At 50.3% G+C, this 19,665-nt stretch overlaps 1 protein-coding gene across 7 annotated transcripts in view; it reads left to right on the top strand.

Annotated features, from left to right (window-relative positions):
* DNMT1 (DNA methyltransferase 1) overlaps positions 1-19,665 on the top strand; it is a 113,653-nt gene that overhangs the window by 28,143 nt on the left and 65,845 nt on the right. For 6 of the 7 annotated variants that reach the window (XM_084885656.1, XM_084885655.1, XM_084885654.1 and 3 more), the window contains 17 exons: positions 227-342; positions 536-740; positions 821-954; positions 2,800-2,973; positions 3,161-3,382; positions 4,967-5,159; positions 6,211-6,295; positions 6,455-6,583; positions 6,733-7,015; positions 7,576-7,717; positions 8,911-9,077; positions 9,419-9,596; positions 10,910-11,105; positions 11,435-11,598; positions 11,780-11,896; positions 12,954-13,044; positions 13,454-13,859. In XM_084885656.1, coding sequence (XP_084741782.1) covers positions 227-342; positions 536-740; positions 821-954; positions 2,800-2,973; positions 3,161-3,382; positions 4,967-5,159; positions 6,211-6,295; positions 6,455-6,583; positions 6,733-7,015; positions 7,576-7,717; positions 8,911-9,077; positions 9,419-9,596; positions 10,910-11,105; positions 11,435-11,598; positions 11,780-11,896; positions 12,954-13,044; positions 13,454-13,539 — 2,682 coding nt within the window. In that variant the 3' untranslated portion in view covers positions 13,540-13,859. Of the gene's footprint in view, positions 1-226; positions 343-535; positions 741-820; positions 955-2,799; positions 2,974-3,160; positions 3,383-4,966; positions 5,160-6,210; positions 6,296-6,454; positions 6,584-6,732; positions 7,016-7,575; positions 7,718-8,910; positions 9,078-9,418; positions 9,597-10,909; positions 11,106-11,434; positions 11,599-11,779; positions 11,897-12,953; positions 13,045-13,453; positions 13,860-19,665 lie in introns of those variants that run through there. The other variant, XM_084885657.1, reaches the window with a different exon arrangement.

Genomic DNA, 19,665 nt, shown 5'->3' with positions numbered 1-19,665 from the left:
GTTGGGACTGGTGCTATTCACATGGAATATTGGGCTCTGATTTGCTGCTGACTAGCCAGGGCGGAGCTGAGAGTAGATAGACAGTAGGATGTTCCCTATAGGAGCCAGGGCAGTAGCCATGCCTTAATGAAATCATTTTGGATTATGCCTTTATGTTAACAAGAACACCATGCCTAGCATGGACTTTTAAACCCATTTCCACCTGAAATAAGCTCTTTGTTTTCAGACTGATGGCAAGAAGACTTACTATCAGAAGGTGTGCATCGACTCAGAAACCCTGAAAGTGGGGGACTGTGTCTCTGTTATTCCAGATGACTCTTCAAAACCACTGTACTTAGCAAGGTTCGTATATTTCTCTTCGCTTGACTTCAGCACACACTTTCTCTTGAACAGGTAGGAAACTCCTATTTGCAAGAATAGCAACAGCAGATCTTTGCTTGAGACTGAAACAAACAAACAAAAAAATTCCCCCAGGTAAACTCAAAGATCAGCCGGTGAAATTAGAACTTCCTTCCCTTCTTTCTTCTGACACCAGGGTCACGGCGTTGTGGGAGGACAGCAGCCAGGGACCGATGTTTCATGCCCACTGGTTTTGTGCCGGCACAGACACGGTCCTGGGGGCCACCTCGGACCCCCTGGAGCTGTTTCTGGTAGACGAGTGTGAAGACATGCAGCTGTCATACATCCACAGCAAGGTGACGGTCGTCTATAAAGCTCCGTCGGAAAACTGGGCCATGGAGGTGAGGACTCACACACACGTCCCCCGTGTGCCCTCTCTCGCTGTGGGGTCACGCCTGACACAGCGTCCTTGTCCCCAAAGGGAGGCATGGATCCCGAGGACCTGATGGAGGAGGACAACGGGAAGACCTATTTCTACCAGCTGTGGTACGATCAAGACTACGCAAGATTTGAGTCCCCTCCAAAAACCGAACCAACTGAGGACAACAAGTACAAGTGAGTGCCAGTCCTGGGCCTGGTGTCCTCACCTTCTCGGCGAGGACATCATGCTTCTGTGTGAACCACTCTAGCTTTTCACGTTTCCATCTGCTGGGTTTGCTTCCTGGAGCGCTGTCTGATTGGGAGCACTGTCTGATTGTTTTTCTTGTTAACCCAAGACCAACCTGGCTTTGAAAACTTTTTTTTAAAACCTCACCCAAGGATTTTTTTAAAGTCACTTTTATTTTTTAGAGAAGAAGGGAAGGAGAGAAACATCGATTGGTTACCTCCTATAGGTGCTCTACTGGGGGGTGGAACCCACAACTTAGGTATGTGCCCTGACCAGGAACCTGCAAGCCTTTTTGGTGTGTGGGATGATGCTCCAACCAACTGAGCCACCGGTCAGGGCCCAGCCTGGCTTTGTTGCAGTGTCTTTAGGGGTATGGCTGGCCTGGGCATGGAGCTACCTTCATAAGAGCAGGATTTATATATGTTTTTTTAATAATATATTTTATTAATTTTTTTTAATTTTTTTATTTTTTTTACAGAGAGGAAGGGAGAGGGATAGAGAGTTAGGAACATCGATGAAAGAGGAACATCGATCAGTATCAGCCTTTTTGCATGTTCTTCAGTGTCTATACCACAAATTTCATGTATTTTCTTTTTCTTAGGTATCTTCTAAGTGAGATCTTTGACTTCATTTTATTCTAACTGGTGGGTAACTGTATTTAGGGAGTCTGCCTTTTTTTTTTTTTTTTTTTTTTTTTTAAAGTCCTCACCCAAAGATGTTTTTTCCATTGATTCTAGAGAGTAGAAGGGAGGGAAGATGCAGGGAGAGAGAAAACATTGACTTGGAGAGAGAGATATCAATTGGTTACCTCCGGTACATGCCCCTACTAAGGCTGGGGAACCTGCAACCAAGGTACATGCCCTTGACCAGGAATCCAACTGTGGCCCTTCAGTCCAAGGGCCAATGCTCTAACCTCTGAGAAAGACTGGCCTGGGCCTGATCTCCATTTTAAAGGCAGTCTCCAACTCTCTTTTAAGCAAAAATATTGAACTTTACCAAATTCCTCATCAGCCTTCCTGGAGATACCTAGAGGCCCGATGCACAAAATTTGTGCAGGGGCTCCACCCCCACCCGCCCTGGCTTCGTCTGGAAGGTCGTCCGGAAGGACATCCAGTCTAATTAGCATATTATGCTTTTATTATTATTATAGATTATTATAGATAGCATGAGGTTCCTCTGATATTTTGAGTTCCTAACTGAACCACTCTGTATTCTCGCTTCTGTTTTATTTTTTACCCTATTCCAAATTCTGGTGTGGTTTTTTGTTTGTTTTGTGTTTGTTTGTTTTTTTTCAAATTCTGTTTGTTAATGTCTTAGGGTTTTTAGAGCAAATACTCAAAAGTGGGATAGGCTTGCCGGGACCGGTTTGGCTCAGTGGATAGAGCATCGGCCTGCGGACTGAAAGGTCCCAGGTTTGATTCTGGTCAAGGGCATGTACCTTGGTTGCGGACACATCCCCAGTAGGGGGTGTGCAAGAGGCAGCTGATCGATGATTCTCTCATTGATGTTTATAACTTTCTATCCCTCTCTCTTCCTCTCTGAAAAATCAATAAAATATATTAAAAAAAAAAAAAAAAAAAAAAGTGGGATAGGCTTGATGTCTTCTTGTATACATCCCTGGACTTTGGACTTTGGTCCCAAATAAGTGCTTTCAAAGTGTGAACATAAAGTACAGGAAAGCAGCTCCTTCAGGCATCTGCAGATGTTTTCTCTTGGTCACCAAATCTCTGGGTTAAGCCAGCAGCTCTGTTGCCATCTCAGGGCCTTTGCCTTTTTGTCCTTGGCTCCTTCAGATTCTGTGCCAGCTGTGCCCATCTGGTTGAAATGAAGCAGAAGGAAATTCCCAGGGTCCTGGAGCTGCTGGAGGACCTAGAGGACCGGGTTTTCTACAGCTCAGCCTCCAAGGATGGCATCCAGTACCGAGTGGGTGATGGCGTGTACCTCCTCCCCGAGGCCTTCACATTCAAGTGAGTGCCCCCATTGCCCAGTTCAAGGCCCGGCCCCCTGGGCCACTACAGAGTTGCTTTGGAATATCCCCACTCTGCACCCCTTGTACCAACTGTTGCCCGAGCCATTGTCACTGGTCAGTCATGCTGAGCTACCTACTTTTTAAGGCTTCCTGTTCAGTTATGTGTAATGTTTGCTGTTCTGCAGCATTAAGCTGTCCAGTCCTATGAAACGCCCACGGAAGGAGCCTGTGAATGAAGAGCTGTACCCAGAACACTACCGGAAATACTCGGACTACATCAAAGGCAGCAACCTGGATGCCCCCGAGCCATACCGAATCGGCCGCATCAAAGAGATTTTCTGTGTCAAGAAGAACAATGGCAAGCCCAATGAGACGGACATCAAGATCAGACTGAACAAGTTCTACAGGTCGGTATCCTCCGCTCTCCCTGGAGGCAGCAGACTCTTCCAGAAAGTTCTGCCTGAAATGGATTGTAATGTAGTACACAGTGATTTTTGAAGAGTTAGGTAGAGCACTAGCCTGTTTGTCTCAGTGGTTATAGAGTGCTGGTCCTTGCACTAAAGGGTCCCTGGTTTGATTCCAGTCTAGGGCACCAGTAAGTACCTTGGTTGCGGGTTCGATCCCTGGCCCCAGTTGGGGCGCTTATGGAGGCAACCAATCACTATGTCTCTTGCATCAATGTTTATCTCTGTCTCTCCCCCTTTCTCTTTAAAACTCAATGGAAAAAATATCTTTGGATGTTATAAAAAAAAAAAGTTATGTAAAGGTAGTTTGTTTCTCCAAGTGTTTCTGATGATCTGATGAGTGCTGACAGCGATTCAAATTATATTTCATACCCTTGATTTTAGACTTTATTTTAAAGCTGCTGAATTCTCTCTCTAAAGAAATCCTTAAGCCTCAATTCAGAATGTGACAAAGGCAGAGGAAGAATGTCCTGGGCTCTGCCGGAGGCACCCCCAGAGAACCTGCAGTTCTATTTATGGTCGTTCCACCCTCTCTCCGTGTCCCTCTCAGCTCTATGCTTTTCCAAGGTTTTGGCTGCACCGAGTCTTTTTCTGGGACCCTAGTAATTTGTAGTAGTTAGGAGTTAACCTGAAACTAAGACATACAGATATTATAACATTGCTTCACTTCTTGACTAATGTATATCAAAGACTTTCTGAAGTCCTTGTAATAATCACTTGTAATGGGAAAGAAAGGAGAAGTCTGGATGTATAGGTGAGAAAAAGAAGCTCTAGCCATGCTTAATAGGAGACAGGCAGCCACAGCCTTTTTTTTTTTTTTTAGAGAGAGAGAAACATGGCTGTGAGAGCAGAACCTCACACCCCCTACCAATGATTGAGCCCACAATCCAGGCATGTGCCCTGACTGGGAATCGAACCAGAAAACTTGTTGCACAGGATGATACCCAACCAACTGAGCTGGCCAGGATGCAGCTGTAGTCTTGACCCAGGGCCTATCTGTTTGGGTTGCAGTGGAGAAACAAGCAAATGATTCAACCAACCGAACCCCCTTAAGGTTTAATGTTTAGTTATTCATAATGGTTAGCTTCTCCACAGCATACAACTGTCCAGTTCAATGAAATGCCCACGGAAAGCACGTTTGTTGCAAAGAATTCCACTGTTATAGTGTCTCGGGCCAACTAAGGATAGTTATCCAGCTGACCTGATTGGGGGTCATGGTCTTTACCGGTGGATTCTGGGAGCATCCCCGGGAATGTGCTACCATTTAACTCATGGTCAGTCACAGCAAAAGAGAATTGCTGCCCGGCTAGTGTGGCTCACAGGGAGTCGCCAGTTGATTCCCGGCTGGGCACATGCCCAGGCTGTGGGTTTGATCCCCAGTAGGGAATGTGCAGGAGGCAGTTGATCTATGTTTCTCTCTCAATAATGTTTCTCTCCCTTTCCCTTCCTCTCTATGAAATCAACAACAACAACAACCAAAAATGCTTTTGTTTTAAAGAATTGCTAACAAAGACTCTTTGCTCACAGGCCAGAGAACACACACAAATCCACTCCAGCAAGTTACCATACAGACATCAACCTGCTCTACTGGAGCGACGAGGAGGCCGTGGTGGACTTCAGTGACGTGCAGGGCCGCTGCACGGTGGAGTACGGGGAGGACCTGCCGGGCTGCGTGCAGGACTTCTCAGCTGGCGGCCCGGACCGCTTCTACTTCCTGGAGGTACTGCTCTGGGCTTACGGGAGGGAGGGCGCTTGGGTCACACCCACTGCCCCTGAGAAAGCGGTTTAATTATACATTCAAGTCTGAAACTTAACTTTTGGCTTTTTGGCTTTTCATTTATTTTCTTTCTTTTTTTTTTTTTTAATAAGCCTTTATTTGAGCCAAATGGATAGCAATTGCTGGGAAGCAAAGATCTCAAATGCTTCTACATTTGGCTTTTGAAAAAGTACAATGAACCCTGGCTGGTGTGGTTTAGTTGGTTGGGTGTTCCATGCACCAAAAGATCTCTGGTTCGATTCCCAGTCAGGGCACATGCCCCATGCCCTGGCTTCAGGCTCAATCCCTGTAGGGGGTTGTGCGGGAGGCAGCCGATCAATGTTTCACTCTCATGTTGATGTTTCTCTTCTCTCTCCCTTTCCCTTCCTCTCTCTAAAAATCAATTTAAGAAAATACAATGATAAGAAGAATGATATTTGAGTGTCCTAATGGCAACTAACATTTCGTTGAAGGCCTCTTCCAGCTTGGCTTAGTGCCTTAATGTGTGAGTTAGGGACAGGGGCCCTTCTCCCCGGGAGACACAGCCCTGCCCTCCGTCCCTTCGGCTGTGTCTGTGTCCAGACCGGGACCACATGCCGTGCAGCTGGCCCTTGTTATTGAGAGAAGATCCAGGAGTTTGTCAACCAAGCTAATCACTTCTAAGTGTCTGAGCATGGCCTTTTGTGCTGGCACACTTAAAATGACACGTGTCTGTTTCCCAGGTTCCAGCGTAGATATAGATAGCCTCGTTAGACTAGTCTCTTGGTATAACACTTGCTTATTTTTAGAATGAGTAGTCCAGGCACTTATAAGAGCAGGATTCTCAATGTCAGCCACAGAATATTTGTATTAATACAGCTGATTTTCATGTAGTAAAATCAAAGTATTCTTATTAGTGGTTAATTGTTTATGGCCACATTCAGGGAGAAATTAAGTAGATATTTTTCAAACTAACTTGTTAGAGAGCTGACCAATGTGTTTCTCTGCCAGACTGTTGTGATTCTTCCCTTCCCAGGCCTATAATGCCAAGAGCAAAAGCTTTGAAGATCCTCCCAACCATGCCCGGAGCCCTGGAAACAAAGGGAAAGGGAAGGGCAAAGGTATGTTGTCATTCATAGGGTTCTTTTCAATTCCATCTTTTATAACTCGGGGTATTTATGGTCCGTACAGAACAGCCTCTGATGTTACCTCATTCTGTGTTAACAACTCAGTGAGGCCGTCTCTGACACAGTAAGGTATTTGTGGTCTATCTCCTCCAGGGAAAGGCAGGCCAAAATCTCAGAAAAGTGAGCCAAAGGAACCCAAGGCGGACATTCAGCTGCCCAAACTGCGGACGCTGGATGTGTTCTCTGGCTGTGGAGGGTTATCGGAAGGATTCCACCAAGCAGGTAAAGGCCAAGAGGACTTTCTCTGTGTAACCAGTACAACCAGACGGGGCACATTCTGCCTGGAAGGGCTTTTGGCTCTGGTCACCTTTCTGACTCAAGAGCCTCATTCCAGGGAGGCCAGAGCCCATCTTTGTCCCTTTATCTGCCAGGCATCGCACAAACACTGTGGGCCATTGAGATGTGGGACCCTGCGGCCCAGGCGTTCCGGCTGAACAACCCCGGGTCCACGGTGTTCACGGAGGACTGCAACGTGCTGCTGAAGCTGGTCATGGCCGGAGAGGTGACCAACTCCCTGGGCCAGAAGCTGCCTCAGAAGGGAGACGTGGAGATGCTGTGCGGCGGGCCGCCCTGCCAGGGCTTCAGCGGCATGAACCGCTTCAATTCCCGGACCTACTCCAAGTTCAAGAACTCTCTGGTGGTCTCTTTCCTCAGGTAAATGCAGCAGATTCTAGTCTGTGTTGCACAGGTAACTAGACAGCCAACCCTGGGGCTGCGGTGCCAGCTGACGGGTAACTGCTGTAGCCTTGCAGCTGCTGAAGGCCATGTGCCAAGGTGAAGCATTCCGCGGGTCAGAGACCTTAAGAGTTGGGGGGGTTGCGTTTCATAACCGCCGAACATTGACCTTTTGGGAATGGCTTGGTAGAGCAGGTCCTTTTTATATATATATATATATATATATATATATATATATATATATATATCATTGATTTTTAACAGAGAGGAAGAGAGGGATAGAGAGTTGGAAACATTGATGAGAGTGAAACATTGATCAGCTGTCTCCTGCACACACACACACACACACACACACACACACACCCGTCCATGGGGATGTGCCTGCAACCAAGGCACATGCCCCCGACCGGAATCAAACCTGGGACCTTTCAGTCCGCAGGCCAACGTTCTATCCACTGAGCCAAATCAGTTTTGGCTGAGCAGGTCCTTTTTTATCTCGATCCAAATGGTGACTCTGGTGTCTCACCTGCCTTCTACAGCTACTGTGACTACTACCGGCCACGGTACTTCCTCCTGGAAAACGTCAGGAACTTCGTGTCCTTCAAGCGCTCCATGGTCCTGAAGCTCACCCTCCGCTGCCTGGTCCGCATGGGCTATCAGTGCACCTTTGGCGTGCTGCAGGTGGGGCTTCGGGGAACGGGGCAGAGATGGGGAGGTGAATGATGGTGGGTGAATGTGGGCGGGGGGAGGGTCAGCAGTCCCTGGCTGCAGCAAACTGTCTCCAGCTGAAAATGGGCTCAAACGGTCAGGCCTGCGGGGCTGGCGAGGACAGGGAGATGGCTGCTGAGGCCCGCGCCCACCACTGTGAAGCCCGCAGTTCTCAGTGTCCTGGCAGGTCCGCCCTTCGGGTCTTCTGGAGAGCTGCTTCCTCTGTGTAACTGAGCAGGGACCGCATGCAAGGGGCTCCTGGCTGCTTTGTTGCCAGCCCTTTTTCCCCAATCGGGCACGTGGTGGGCGAGTCTGATACTCGAGGCAGCAGTTAGGCTCCATGGAGGGAGGGGTGAGGCCAGGTTGGCAGAACCATACCAGACCAAGCTGGTACAGGGTAAAAAAGTGTTTCCTTTGGGTGAGCACGTGTGCATACAAACTAGAGAGGAAAAGGGGCTACTAGTGGCAGGGATAGCGATTTGGGGTGACCCGTAAGGAGTAGGCCTTATCTGAAAGCAGCCACTCTGCTTCCATTCATTCACTGTTGGCTTAATAACACAGATGGCTTTCAGAAAAGGAGGAAGGTTGGCTGGAAACCATGAGCGAGGGAGTTGCCAGGGCCGCACCGCTGACCCTTGGTCAGCCTCGGCGTCTCCAGGCTCATGGTCAAGCCCTGTTCTCTGTCCCCGCACCCATGGGCTGGCTGGGCCCTGCAGTCTCTTCTCCGCAAGTGCCGAGACCGTGGGGCTGCTTACCGTGCTCTGTGAGAAGCTGGCTGGACCCCAGCAGGGTTCCCTTCCATCTTCTCCAGTGGCCACCACATGGACTTGGGTTCTTCATCTACAATAGAAGTCTCACTTTTCTTTTTTCTTTTTTCTTTTTGGGCCAAAATTGATTTTGGAGAGAGAAATATTGGTCTATTGTCCACTTTTTAACGCATCCATTGGTTGATTCTCTTATGTGCCCTGACGGGGATTGAACCCACAACCTTGGTGTATCGGGATGACGCTCTAACAGCTACCAAGCAGGGCTGATCTCAGAAGTAAACTTGCTGGGTTAATTAGCGGTTTTCCGAGTGAGCTGTGCAGCAGCCAGCCACTCCAGTAACTTGGTTCAGCCAGTCGAGGTGCCTGTTGACCCTGTGTGTGTGGCTCTCCTGTGCGCAGGCTGGCCAGTACGGCGTGGCCCAGACACGGAGGCGAGCCATTATCCTGGCGGCGGCCCCTGGGGAGAAGCTCCCCCTGTTCCCAGAGCCGCTGCACGTGTTCGCGCCCCGGGCCTGCCAGCTGAGCGTCGTGGTGGACGACAAGAAGTTTGTCAGCAACGTAACGAGGTAGGAGTCCCGCTCCCTGCGGTGTCGGTGTCTGTGAGCATTACCCGGGAAAGCTTGGCATCGGCACTCCGCCACTTCAGTCTCCAGTTCTGGTCTCCGAATAAGCGCCTCGTGCAGAGCAGTGGCTAGATGCCTGGCTGCAGTCATTAGCAAAACCCGAATGTAGTGTCTCCTTCCCAGACAGTCTCAGAAGAATGCTGTTTGTGTGACCTCGGGCAGCCCTTTGACCTCTGAGCTGGGTTGTCCTCGCTAGAGAGGGCAGTGCCAACAGTCGAGATGGCAACTGTGATTCGATGGACGGCAGCAGTACGTGTCCCCAGAAGTGCCATGCTCTGTTGCAGGCTGAGCTCCTGTCCATTCCGAACCATCACCGTGCGGGACACCATGTCTGACCTCCCTGAGATCCGGAATGGGGCTTCAGCGCTGGAGATCTCGTACAACGGGGAGCCCCAGTCCTGGTTCCAGAGGCAGCTCCGCGGCTCGCAGTACCAGCCTATCCTCAGGGACCACATCTGTAAGGTAACCTCGCCCCCAGAGGGCCCTTCTTCCAGCTGCCTCACAGGACCTGGCCTGTGGGGAGCCCAGCCAAGACCTGGGTGGGAAGCAGGATCTGACCCCAGCCCCTCCAGCTTCTCTGCTCCTGGCTCCTAACCCAAATCACTGACCTCTTTAGAGAGGAAGGGAGAGAGAGATTAGTTCTCATCATTGGCGTTTCTTTTAACACCTGCCTCCTGCACTCCCCACACTCCCCGGACTGAGCTCACAACCCAGGCGTGTGGCCTGACCTGGAATCAAGCCATATCCATAGGTCAGTGCTCAACCACAGAGCACACAGGCCAAGCCCAGATCACCACCATCTTAACCCCAGCCTCACTTTCTCATGCTTCTCTTCTTGCCCCCAACGCCCATGCCCCGACAGCAGCATCTATATATATAATCTATATATATAAAAGCTAATGTGCAAAGTGTCCCCTTGGGAGATCCAAATGGGAGAACAGGGGTTCAATTGCTTGCTATGATGTGCGCTGACCACCAGGGGGCAGTGCGAAACATGACAGGTGACCAGCAATTTGGGGGTGCTGAGGGAGTGAGAGGAGGAGGTGGGGGGGGTGGGTGTGATGGGTCCTAATCGCTGGCCAGGCCTAGGGACCCTATCCGTGCACAAACTTTATGCACCGAGCTTCTAGTGTAGTCATATAAAGCATCAATCAGAGCTCTTTTTTTAAAAAAATATATATTTTATTGATTTTTTTACAGAGAGAAAGAGTCAAAAACATCGATAAGAGAGAATCATCGATCAGCTGCCTCCCACACACCCCCCACTGGGGATGTGCCCGCAACCAAGGCACATGCCCCCGACCGGAATCGAACCCGGGACCCCCCAGTCCACAGGCCGAAGCTCCATCCACTGAGCCAAACTGGTTTCGGCTCAGTCAGAGCTCTTGCTCTTCCTGGGATAGGCCCAGAATGTCACTGCCCTCTGACTGACCTCTCTCGCCATTCTATTCTATGCATGTTGTCCCAAATACACCAAACCTGGCCTTTTCATGCCCCCAGCTACTGGCTCCTCCTAATACTGCAGGGCTCAGCTCGGGCACCCTCCCCCCACTTTCCTAAGCTGTTCCTCACCTGTTCCCCCCACATTCTGCACCCCTGCTCTGTCTCCTGGCACATGTGTAATCCCTCAGCTGTTCATTCAGGTACCCCAAATGGGATAGAGGCCCCTGGGGGTTCCTGGTTATGGGGGGCTCCCAGTGCCTAGGGCAGTGGTGCCCAGGCCACTGCAGAGGCTCCCTGAGCTGGTGACAGCGGGGCCTTGCACCCTCTCCTAGGACATGAGTGCGCTGGTGGCCGCCCGCATGCGGCATGTCCCTCTGGCGCCGGGCTCGGACTGGCGCGACCTGCCCAACATCGAGGTGCGGCTCTCGGATGGCACCATGACCCGGAAGCTGCGGTACACCTACCACGACAAGAAGAACGGCTGCAGCAGCACCGGGGCCCTCCGAGGGGTCTGCTCCTGTGCGAGCGGTGAGACCCCTGTGTGCGCCCGGCGTGGCTGCCCCGAGAGTCCGGGAAGCCAGCCCCTTCCAGTCCTGGTTCCCCCCGGCAGTCAGTCAGCCAGCCAGCGCGGTGAAGGAGCACTGTCTCTGGGGTCTCCCAGCAGGAGACACTGGGTGCCGCTGCTCACTCACCCAGGGGCCCTGAGTAGGGCACCCGTGCCAGGCCTGGGTACCCACACTGTGACGGCTGTGCCCAGGGAACGGGGACTGTCAGCTGCTCTGTCCCTGGGGTACGTACTTCCGGGCCTTTCCCTTGTTCTGGAACCTCGGCCTCATTGCAGCCCTCTCTCGCCACAGGCAAAGTCTGCGACTCCACGGCCAGGCAGTTCAACACCCTCATCCCCTGGTGCCTCCCCCACACCGGGAACAGGCACAACCACTGGGCCGGCCTCTACGGGCGGCTCGAGTGGGATGGCTTCTTCAGCACAACTGTCACCAACCCCGAGCCCATGGGCAAGCAGGTAGGACGGAGCGCCGGGGTCAGGCCTGGGAAGGGGAGGGTGGAAGTGGCTGGTGCGGAGTCGGCACCCCTCCCCTCCCGCCTCGGTGCTGATGAGACCCGCTCCCGGCTGAGGCCTAACGCTGGACGCCTGCCCGCGTGGCGGGTCTGTGCCCCTGCCCTACCGCGCCTCTCGCCCCCAGGGCCGTGTGCTTCACCCTGAGCAGCACCGCGTGGTGAGCGTGCGGGAGTGTGCTCGCTCCCAGGGCTTCCCGGACACCTACCGGCTGTTCGGCAACATCCTGGACAAGCACCGGCAGGTCAGTGGAGGGGCTGTGAGGAGGGCAGACAGGAGGCGGCCCTCTTCCTCCGCCCCCTGCACCGGGCACAGCCCACACGGGGGCGCTGTTTGGCCTCCGCAGGCCCAGCGGGGGCACCACCAGGGCAGAGTCCCTGTCTTTGGGCCCAGGGCTCACGGGCTAAGCATGTTGGTTGCTGCTCTGAGGGAGATTTACCCCAAAAGGAACATTTCAGCACAGTGAACTTGAGAGACGAGCAGACTGAATGTCTGGTGGTGAAAAGTCACTATTGTTTGTGGCCGTGGCTGACATGAAGCTGCTCTGTAAGGTTTGCTTACCGACTCATGACTTAGTGATCAAATGGTACAGTACTTTGTGCATTCTGAATTTTAAAAGTCTTTTATTATGCATTATATCACATTTACCACTCTTGGAGTGGAAATTAAGACCAACAGTTCTTCACTGATTCTGAGCGTGTTAGGTTGGCTTTTTTTTAAAATCCTCACCCCAGGATAAATTTTTTCCCATTGATTTTTTAGAGAATGGAAGGGAGAGGGGGAGACACACACCAGTGAGAGAGATACATCACATTGGTTGCCTCCGGCACGTACCCTGACTGGGGCCAGGGAATCAAACCTGCAACCCAGGTACGTTCAATTCCCCTGACTGGGAGTTGGACCCGAGACCCTTCAGTGCCCGGTCCAATGCCCCAACCGCTGAGCAACACTGGCCAGAGCAGGTTGGCTTCTTAACTGAATGTATTTCCGTCCAAGTAATGCACACACATGGCTTTAAAAGCTCAGAGTGCCTGGGGTTATAGTGGGCAACTCCTGTTTCACCCCCTCCCCGCAGTCCTGTTCTCTGAAAGCAGCTGCTCAGCCAACGTGAAGCAAGGTGGCTTCCACATCGGGGTCTTTGCGGTTGGTGTTTGGGGTGCGAGGGGTTATCCTGTAGAAGAGCTTTGGGGACCCGCGTGCGTGCGCAGAGGCCAGGAGCCCGTGTCGCCATCAGAGCTGGGTGGAGGCCGGCGCGGGCCCTGGCTGTGCCAGACTCGGCATCGCCCTCCTTCCTCCTGCAGGTGGGCAACGCCGTGCCGCCGCCCCTGGCCAAAGCCATCGGCCTGGAGATCAGGCGCTGCATGGTGGCCAAGGCTCAGGAGAGCGCCTCAGGTATGTGGGGGGGGGCTGGGCAGCCGGGTGTGACTCTGGGCTCGGGCCTTGGGGAGTCGCACTCCCTCGTGGCCTCATTTCTCTCTGGCTGCTGTGAGACGGAATGAGTCACACATGTTAAGAGCTCAGAACAGACATAGTGAGGGGGGAGGGGTGTCTCAGGGCCCTTTCCCCGGTGCTGCCGGGCGGGCCTGCCTCAGCCTCTAACCCAGGCAATCCGGAAACTTCTAGGGAGCACCTCTGAGCGCACTCAGAAGGTTCAATCAGAGCTGCTACGGGTTCTCTTACAGCCGGCCCCTACCACCGACGCCTGCACATTAAGGTGGTTCCTGACCTAATGTGTCTGATGCTCGCCTGTTGTAGTAGATGTGTATATTTCCTGTGGTGACTCCCTTTTCCTTCTCTTCAGTTAAAACCGAGGAGCGAGCTGCCGAGGAGGAGAAAAACGCCGAAAAGGAGAGAGCTGTCAAGGAGGAGAGAGCTGCCGAGGACTAGCTCCGCCCCCTGCGCCCTTGTCTCCGGCACCAGGGACCCCCAATGTGCACTGATGTTGTATTTTTAACATGTTGAAATCTGTCAGTTCAAATGTGTTGTACACGGTGTCTGTGGCCTCGGCTGACATGGAACTGTTCTGTAAGGTTTGCTTACCGACTCATGACTTAGTGATCAAATTGTGCAGTACTTTGTGCATTCTGAATTTTAAAGTTTTTTATTATGCATTATATCAAATTTACCACTCTTTGAGTGGAATTTAAGACTTTATGTAGTTTTTATATGTTGTAATATTTCTTCAAATAAATTGCTCCTATAAATCATCTGGGGTGGTGACTCATTATTTACAAGCTGAGGCTGGATGCGAAGGGTTTCCTTAGTGCTGAAGGGGGTCCTACAGAGGCGTTTGTATGAAGTTAGGTCCCTTCATGTGTCCGTGTGTGTGTGTGTGTGTGTGTGTGTGTGTGTGTGAGAGAGAGAGAGAGAGAGAGAGGTGGGGTTAATTTGGGAGGCGTAGTTTGGCCAGGGAGCTGCAAGTGGAACTTGCTGGGGAGCTTCCAGGAAGGCCTTTTAAAGGCATAGTCTAGGTTGGCCTCACCATGGCTTTCAGGCCTTGGGAGTGGGCTGTGACCCCTGGCAGTGCAGCAGCCTTCTTGTGACCATGGGAACAGAAGCCCCTGGCGTGGGGGGTGGAGCAAGGACAGAGGAGCCCTGGCCACTTGGAGTGTTGACCCAGGCACGGAAGGATCACGGGTTTGATTCCCAGTCAAGGGCATGTAGCCGGGTTGCAGGTTTGATCCCCTGCCCCAGGTGGGGTGTGTGTGTATGGGAGGCAACCAACCAATGTGTCTCACCTCAGTGATTCTCTCCCTCCCATTTGCTGTTAAAAAAAAGGGGGGGGAGGGGAGAAATATCCTTAGGTGAGGACTAACAAAAAAGAGAGGAGTTAGTTGGAGCCCTGGCCTGCCACCCCAGACAAACCCCTTATTTGCTTAAGAACCTGTAGGTGGGCTTTCTGGGCTTCTGCCTAACGCAGTCCTGAATTCCAAGGTGAACAAAACTTGCCTTTGGTTTGTCTTTGGAAAGGACTGGCTGTAAGAGCCAGCAAAGCGGAAGCAGACAAAGGCGTCCATCTCCAGCCCAGGACCCAGGGGGCCACGGTAGGGCGTAAGTGGCACCTGCTCCACGACCTGGACATGCACGTTCACACGTGTCCTCAGAGGCGCGGCCTGTGACTTTCCACCTCGGCATCCCGGATCTTCTGGTCATACGACCAAAGGAGTAAACACAGTTGAAGTGCAAAATCCACTAACTCCTTACCGTAAGTAGTTAAGTGTTTGCCTCTCTTCGCACTGAAATATCCTCTTCCATCATCTCCTCAGGGAGCCACCTCAAGAGGTTCTGAGATTATCGAGTACAAAAGCTTTTCCGTTTCCGTTACAGAACATGTGGCTGCCTCTCCAACAGCACAAACTTCCTTTAGCCTGCCCTGCCCTTGACCCCGTTAGTCCTTGTCAGGGGAGAAGTGAAAGTCTGGTTAGCATTTTTTAAGAAATGATTCAACACTTCCATGTGTCTAGTGGCCACTGGAATCTGTTGCTTTTCTGTGGTGACACGTGACTCTGTCTTCTCTATCCCTCTCCCTTCCTCTCCGTAAAAAATTAATAAAATATATTTAAAAAAGAAAGAAAATGAAAATAGTGTCACTGGGCTCCCTGCCCCCGGGCCAGGCACCTCTCAGGTAAACAGCTCTCCCCTCCCTGGCCTGCTGTGCTCCCAGCCAGCCTGCTTTGCGCTGTCCTGGTCTGTTCTTGGTGCTTCTGCTCAGCCAGGAAAACTCAGTCTTCAGTCTTAAGGTCAAAAGGGAAAGCGTGCTCTCAGAGCCAGAGGGGAGCTGGCTCATACAGACGAAGGCCCACACTCCCCGCCCCCCCGCCCTGGTCATTGATTGGTCCATCCTCACCAAATGCGGACTCCAAATCCTCATTTGATGGGTCCAAATGGCGCTGTCCTGACTGATCAAAAATGAGCTGTTCTGATGGGCCAGTGAAGGTGTTGATGGGGGCAGAGCGGCACAGCTCAGGCGGGATGGGAAGCCTCAGTCCGGTGGTTGAAGCAGGGTTCCAGGCACTCCTGTGTCCGGGCTGGCTCAGATGGCAGACAGTGCAGGCAGGCGAGTCAGCGCAGAGGCAGGCTGCTCGGTGCAGGCTTCTCCCTGGAGTGCAGTTTGTATGACAGGCCCCCGTGTGAGAGAAACATCAATTGGTTGCCTCCCGTATGTGCCCTGACCAGTGATTGAACCCAAAACCTAGGTATGTGCCCTAACCTGGAATCAAACCTGCAGTCTTTTGGTGGACAGGCAACACTCCAACCCACCAAGCCACCCAGCCAGGGGCAGGCTCTGTTTTTTAAAATTTAAGCCCAGTTAGCCATCAGGAGCCCTTCTTCTTTTTAAAAAATATATTTTTATTGCTGAAACCAGTTTGGCTCAGTGGATAGAGCGTTGGTCTGCGGACTGAAAGGTCCCAGGTTCGATTCCGGTCAAGGGCACGTACCTTGGTTTCAGGCACATCCCCAGTGGGGGGTGTGCGGGAGGCAGCTGATGTTTCTGTCTCATCGATGTTCCTAATTCTCTGTCCCTCTCCCTTCCTCTCTGTAAAAAATCAATTATATATATATATATTGATTTCAGAGAGGAAGAGAGAGAAACATCCATGATGAGAGAGAGTCATGGATCGGCTGTCTCCTGCAAGTCCCTCACTGGGGATCAAGCCCACAACCCAGGCATGTGCCCTTGACAGGAATCGAACCTGGGACCTTTCAGTTCACAGGCTCTTGACGCTCTATCCACTGAGCCAAACCGGCTAGGGCACCAGGAGCCCTTCTTTGTCAGTATCTTCTTCCTCAGGGTCCACAGTACACAGCATCAGACAACCACTAACCCACTACCGACTCTATGCCAGTCCCACTTCTGGGGCTGGACACAGCAATAAGGCAGGCCAACACCCCCACACTGCCTCAAGCACAAGGCAGGCAGACAAACTCCGCAGCAAATGAGGTGAATTTTAAGAGTGAGAAATGCCACAAGTAATTAAAACAGAGAATTGGGATAAATAACTTTGAAACTTGCTTCTTTCCCTTCCAAATTTTATTACTAAAGTGCATAGCTTTGGTTTGAATTTGTGAACTGTCCATTGCATGTAAATACAATATGCTCTTTTGGTTGTAAATCTTAGAAATGCAGGATGAATGTTATTAATAAAAGCATTGATCCAGACTACAACAACAAAAGAAAATAGAAATAAAGTGCACAGCTTTTAAAAAAAATATATGTTTTTATATATTTGAGAGAGAGGAAGGGAGAGGGAGAGAGGGAAAGAAACATCGATCGGCTGCCTCCTGTATGCCCCTTCCTGGGGATCGAGCCCGCAGCCAGGGCATGTGCCCCGACTAGGAATTGAACCAGTGACCTCTTGGTGCATGGACAACACCCAACCAACTGAGCCACAGCGGCCAGAGTGAAAGTGCACAGATCTCATATGTGCAGCAGCATTCTTGTCACGTGTGTATGTGTGTCACCAACCACCAAAATCAAAATGTAGACAATTCCCGTTACCCTGGAAGGGCCCTTCCCAAGCCCATGCCCTCCCGCTAAGAGATCGTCACAGCAATGATTTCTGTTAACTGTCCATTCGTTTTGTAGCTTTGGAGAAATTCACACAAATGGAATCTACAGTATCTGGCCTTCTGTGTCTGTGACTGCATCCATGGCATTGTGTAGCTCAGTTGGGTGTATCAGTTGTTTCCCCTTTTTTTTGTTGCTATGTAGAACTCCATCAGACAGATGGACCACAGTTTATTTTTAAAAATATATTTATATTGATTGGCTGCCTCCTGCACATTCCACCCTGGGGATTGAGCCGGCAACCCTGACAGGAATTGAACCATGACCTCCTGGTTCATAGGTCAACTCCCAACCACTGTGTCATGCCATCCGGGACACAGTTTATTTTTGTTGGTTCCTTCATCTATTGATGGACTTTTGAGTTGTGTTATGGACTGATTCTGTTCCCCCAAAATTTGTAGGCTAAAGCCCTAACTCCCAGTACTTCAAAATGTGAGTGTATTTAGAGAAAGCGTCTTTTAAAAAGTGATTGAGTTAAAGCGAGGTCATTAATCCAAAAAGACTGGCGTCTTTATTTTTTGTTTTTAATACATTTTATTGATTTATTACAGAGAGGAAGGCAGAGGGATAGAGAGTTAGAAACAAAGATGAGAAATATCCATCAGCTGCCTCCTGCACACCCCCCACTGGGGATATGCCCGCAACCAAGGTACATACCCTTGACCGGAATCGAACCTAGGACCGCCTCGTGCGCAGTGCAGGGCGGGTGCTCTTGTCCTGGCTATGTCCTTGGAGAGGCTGGATGTGGGAAGAATGTTGGCGCCACCCATTCATCCTCACTTAGGCATCTCCCCTGCCCTGTGCTCCCTCAGGTTCCCTTTTGCTTACCCTTGGGAAATACCTGACTTTTTAATAAAAGTGTTACATGCTTGTTTGGCTCAGTGGATGGAGTGTTGGCCTTCGGACTCAAGGGTCCTGGGTTCGATTCCGGTCAAGGGCACATGCCCAGGTTGCAGGCTTGGTTTCCAGAGGAGGGCATGCAGGAAGCAGCCGATCAATGATTCTCTCTCATCATTGATGTTTCTATCTCTCTCTCTCCCTCTACCTTCCTCTCTAAAAATAAATAAATAAATAAATAAATTTTATATATATATATATATATATATATATATATATATATATATATATTTTAATGTCACATACTTGATGTTTAAGAAAAAGTACTCTACCCCTAGCTGGTTGGCTCAGTGGTTAGAGTGTCTGCCTGCAAACAGAATCCAGGTTCGATTCTGGTCAGGGGCATTTACCTGGGTTGCAGGCTCGATCCCGGGTCCTAGTTGGGGCAAATGTGGGAGGTGGCCAATTGATATGTCTCCCTCACATCAATGTTTCGCTCTCTGTCTCTCCTCCTCTCTCTAAAAAGCAATGGAAGATCAACCAAAGGACTTGTATGCATGCATATAAGCCTAACCAATGGACACAGACAACAGGGGGGTGAAGACATGAGGGGGCAATGGGAGATAAGGACACATATGTAATAATCAAAAAAATAAAAAGCAATTGGGAACAATATCCTCCGGTCCGGATTAACAACAACAACAGCAAAAAGCATTTCATACAGAAAAATACAAAGGGAGGAAGTAAAGACGGGGCCGGATGGAAACACCCAGAAGCACCCATGCTTACTGGCCAATCTTGTCTGGGCAGCGCGGTTGCTCTCCAGGGTTGGTGCTTGCATGGACGATGTTGCATCTAGCTAATTTTTTATTCGTGATGGTTGTGTAGTTTTCATTTTCCAGTCTTTCCTAAAAAATATATTTTGCCGGGGCTGGTTTGGCTCAGTGGATGGAACGTCGGCCTGTAGACAGAAGGGTCTCAGGTTCGATTCCAGTCAGGGGCATGTACCTTGGTTGCAGGTTCATCCCCAGTGGAAGGTGTGCAGGAGGCGGCTGATTGATCTTTCTCTCTCGTCGATGTTTCTAGCTCTCTGTTCCTCTCCTTCCTCTCTGTAAAAGGTCAATAAAATATATTATATTGATTTTAGAGAGGAAGGCAAAGGGAGAGAGATAGAAACATCAATGATGAGAGAGAATCATTGATCGGCTGCCTCCTGCTCAGCGGTTGAGCATTGACCTAGGAACCAAGACGTCACCAGTTCAATTCCAGGTCAGGGCACATGCCCAGATTGCAGGTTCTTGTTGATGCTTCTATCTCTCTAGCCCTCTCCCTTCCTCTCTCTCCTCTCAAATTACTAAAAACATATTTAAGATACATGCACATGTTACATCTCACATGTATTATATAAATACACACTACACATTAACATCTAATGATATAAATGATTTTATACTTATGTATATATTAATATTTAAATCAAAATAATACATACACATGGTAACAAATTTAAATGTAACAGAAAAGGCTAAAAAAGAAGCCTTTCTCCCCTTTGAGGGGATGCCTTCCTCTCAAAGCATCCCTCGGGAAGAATTTGATATTTCTTTTCT

This window comes from Pipistrellus hanaki (genome assembly GCF_964339955.1).
Source record: "Pipistrellus hanaki genome assembly, chromosome: 5".
NCBI classification, from domain to species: Eukaryota; Metazoa; Chordata; class Mammalia; order Chiroptera; family Vespertilionidae; genus Pipistrellus; species Pipistrellus hanaki.
This window is presented reverse-complemented; position numbering and strand designations above follow the sequence as displayed.